General features: G+C 64.1%; 1 protein-coding gene across 1 annotated transcript; it reads left to right on the forward strand.

Moving 5' to 3' along the window:
* The first annotated feature begins 814 nt into the window (after positions 1-814).
* On the forward strand, positions 815-1,252 carry LOC139227974 (uncharacterized). The gene has a single exon (XM_070859132.1). The coding sequence runs from the start codon at positions 815-817 to the stop codon at positions 1,250-1,252; it is 438 nt and encodes a 145-aa protein (XP_070715233.1).
* The last annotated feature ends 2,473 nt before the right edge of the window (positions 1,253-3,725 follow it).

The following is a 3,725-nucleotide window of genomic DNA, read 5'->3' on the forward strand; positions in this document are numbered from 1 at the left end:
ACTCTATGCATCGCCAAGACCCCCTTTCTATGAGATCACCTCTCATTCTTCTAAACTCTAGTCTCCAGCCTGACCAGTGTGTCAGGCCTGGCTCAGTGGGTAGCACTCTTACATAAAAAATAGGAGCAGGAGTCGGCCATTTGGCCCCTTGAGCCTGCTTCGCCATTCAATAAGATCATGGCTGATCTGATCCTGGGCTCAACTCTACTTCCTGCCGCTCCCCGTAACCCTCGACTCCCTTATTGTTCAAAAATCTGTCTATCTTCACCTTAAATATATTCAATGACCCAGCCTCCACAGCTCTCTGAGGCAGAGAATTCCAAAGATTCACGACCCTCTGAGAGAAGAAATTCCTCCTCATTCCTCCTCCTCCTCTGAGTCAGGAGTTTGTGTTCAAGTCCAGTTCAAGTTGCAAGAGAAAGTTACTAAATGGAGTCCAGGCAGTTTGTCCATAGGCAGGAGGAGAAAAATTAATAATCTTGCCATTTTGTTGCATTTCCTTGTGGCGGGATCAGGGTGAACATTGGCTGAAAGAGTAGCAAGTCTGGGAGGTGGAGTGAGGGCAGACTGATTGGCCGGGGAAAAATAGCATCAGCATGGAGCCAGACCAAATCAATCAGCTCAACATTTTTAAATCAGTTTCCAAGTTCTCAAGATTCAAATGTCCAGAAATTAGAAACTGAAATTTTTCTAGGATAAGGAAGAGAGCAACCAGATTAAGAGGATGGAAGGATTGGATTGTGAGGAATTATTATGTAAATTGGGCACTGGAAAGGAGAAGGTTGAGTTTTTACGATTCTAAAGGAACTGGATAATGTCGACCATTTCAAGCCAATCCACCTTGTCCAGAGCAGTGGATCCAGAGGTCCCGGTGGACCCAGAGCTCCCCGAGGTCCCGGTGGACCCAGAGGTCCCAGAGGTCCTGGTGAACCCAGAGGTCCCAGTGGACCCAGAGGTCCCCGAGGTCCCAGTGGAACCAGAGCTCCCCGAGGTCCCGGTGGACCCAGAGGTCCCAGAGGTCCTGGTGAACCCAGAGGTCCCGGTGGACCCAGAGAGCCCGGTGGACCATGAGCTCCCAGTGGACCCAGAGGTCCCCGAGGTCCCAGTGGTCCCAGAGGTCCCAGAGGTCCCGGTGGACCCAGAGGTCCCAGAGCTCCCAGTGGACCCAGAGGTCCCGGTGGACCCAGAGGTCCCAGAGGTCCCGGTGGACCCAGAGGCTCCGGTGGACGCAGTGGACCCGGCCTGCGTTTGAATGGGGTGGGGTGGGACGGAGGGGGGGAGAGGGGGGATGGGGTTAATTCAAAACTAGTCTGTGGAAACAATATTTCAGTGAGTGAAATGGAGCAGGCTCCCTCGGTAGATGGTAGAAGCAGTTAGTATTGATTCATTAAAACGGAAATTAGATTTCTTTCAGAAAGTAACATTTTGGGATTCAGTATATGAATAATCTGAGACATGCCGCGTGGTGAGTGTAGTGTGCTGGGGAGGAACAGGGGGCCTCTGGTTCCCAAAGCTCTCCCCCACTGGGAGTTTCTCGCCTGGTGTCCGGGTCTGTTGTCGACTCTTTGATAGATTTTGATCGCTGTGATTGATCCACAACTCCATTATCGTTGTGGTCTTGCTGACTTCCAGTTCCGTTTCCTGCTTTCCTGTGATGCCACAGGCCGACCTCCGGACTTCCCACTCCTCGCCGACCTCCCGCCCCTCGCCGACCTCCCAACCCTCGCCGACCTCCCGCCCCTCGCCGACCTCCCGCCCCTCGCCGACCTCCCAACCCTCGCCGACCTCCCGCCCCTCGCCGACCTCCCGCCCCTCGCCGACCTCCGGGCCTTCCACTCCTCACCGACCTCCGGCTCCTCGCCGACCTCCCGCCCCTCGCCGACCTCCCGCCCCTCGCCGACCTCCCGCCCCTCGCCGACCTCCCACCCACGCCGACCTCCCACCCCTCGCCGACCTCCCACCCCTCGCCGACCTCCGGCCCCTCGCCGACCTCCCGCCCCTCACCGACCTCCCACCCCACGCCGACCTCCCGCCCCTCGCCGACCTCCCGCCCCTCGCCGACCTCCCGCTCCTCACCGACCTCCGGCCCCTCACCGACCTCCCGCCCCTCGCCGACCTCCCACCCACGCCGACCTCCCACCCCTCGCCGACCTCCCACCCCTCGCCGACCTCCCACCCACGCCGACCTCCCACCCCTCACCGACCTCCGGCCCCTCACCGACCTCCCACCCCACGCCGACCTCCCGCCCCTCGCCGACCTCCGGCCCCTCGCCGACCTCCCGCCCCTCACCGACCTCCCGCCCCTCGCCGACCTCCCGCCCCTCGCCGACCTCCCGCCCCTCGCCGACCTCCGGCCCCTCGCCGACCTCCCGCCCCTCGCCGACCTCCCACCCACGCCGACCTCCCACCCTTGCCGACCTCCCGCCCCTCGCCGACCTCCCGCCCTCGCCGACCTCCCGCCCTCGCCGACCTCCCGCCCCTCGCCGACCTCCCGCCCCTCGCCGACCTCCCGCCCCTCGCCGACCTCCGGCCCCTCGCCGACCTCCCGCCCCTCGCCGACCTCCCGCCCCTCGCCGACCTCCCGCCCCTCGCCGACCTCCCGCCCCTCGCCGACCTCCCGCCCCTCGCCGACCTCCCGCCCCTCGCCGACCTCCCGCCCCTCGCCGACCTCCCGCCCCTCGCCGACCTCCCGCCCCTCGCCGACCTCCCGCCCATCGCCGACCTCCCGCCCCTCGCCGACCTCCCACCCTCGCCGACCTCCCGCCCTCGCCGACCTCCCGCCCCTCGCCGACCTCCCGCCCCTCGCCGACCTCCCGCCCCTCGCCGACCTCACGTTTCTCACCAACTTCACATTCCTCGCCAACCTCCGACCTCCTGCTCCTCGCCGACCTCCGACCTCCCACCCCTCGCTGACCTCCCACCCTCGCCGACCTCCCGCCCCTCGCCGACCTCCCGCCCCTCGCCGACCTCCCGCCCCTCACCGACCTCCCGCCCCTCGCCGACCTCCCGCCCCTCGCCGACCTCCCGCCCCTCACCGACCTCCCGCCCCTCACCGACCTCCCGCCCCTCACCGACCTCCCGCCCCTCGCCGACCTCCCGCCCCTCGCCGACCTCCCGCCCCTCACCGACCTCCCGCCCCTCACCGACCTCCCGCCCCTCGCCGACCTCCCGCCCCTCACCGACCTCCTGCTCCTCGCCGACCTCCGACCTCCCGCCCCTCGCTGACTTCCAACCTCCTGCCCCTCGCTGACCTCCAACCTCCTGCCCCTCGCCGACCTCCCGCCCCTCGCCATCCTCCCGCTCCTTATCGACCTCCGGGCCGCCTGCTCCTCGCCGACACCCGGGCCTCCCGCTCTTTGATGGCCTCCGTGCCTCCCGCTGTCGAGTGCGTTACTCCCCTGTGCCCCGTTGATTTCGGATTCGGCTTCAAACTGTGTTTCCGACCTCTGCCCGCTCACTGCCCTCGTCTGGGCAGGTAAGTGATTGGCTGGTTAATTGATAAGTATCTCTCTTTCTCTTTTATAGCAGATAAGTCCAATTAGAGGGATGGCAGGGCAGCTCAGTCCTGTGGAGTGCATGTTCTGCGGCATGTGGAAAGTCCTGGATGCTTCTAGACAACCATGTGTGCAGGAGGTGTCCCCAGCTTCAACTACTCGAGCTCCACGTTTCGGAGCTTGAGCAGTGGCTGGAGTCACTACGGTGCATCCGCGAGGCTGAGAGCTACA

This window comes from Pristiophorus japonicus, chromosome 17, assembly GCF_044704955.1.
Source record: "Pristiophorus japonicus isolate sPriJap1 chromosome 17, sPriJap1.hap1, whole genome shotgun sequence".
NCBI classification, from domain to species: domain Eukaryota; kingdom Metazoa; phylum Chordata; class Chondrichthyes; family Pristiophoridae; genus Pristiophorus; species Pristiophorus japonicus.

Coding starts and splice junctions, on each gene's coding strand:
- LOC139227974 (XM_070859132.1), top strand. CDS start 815: ATGTCGACCATTTCAAGCCAATCCACCTTGTCCAGAGCAGTGGATCCA.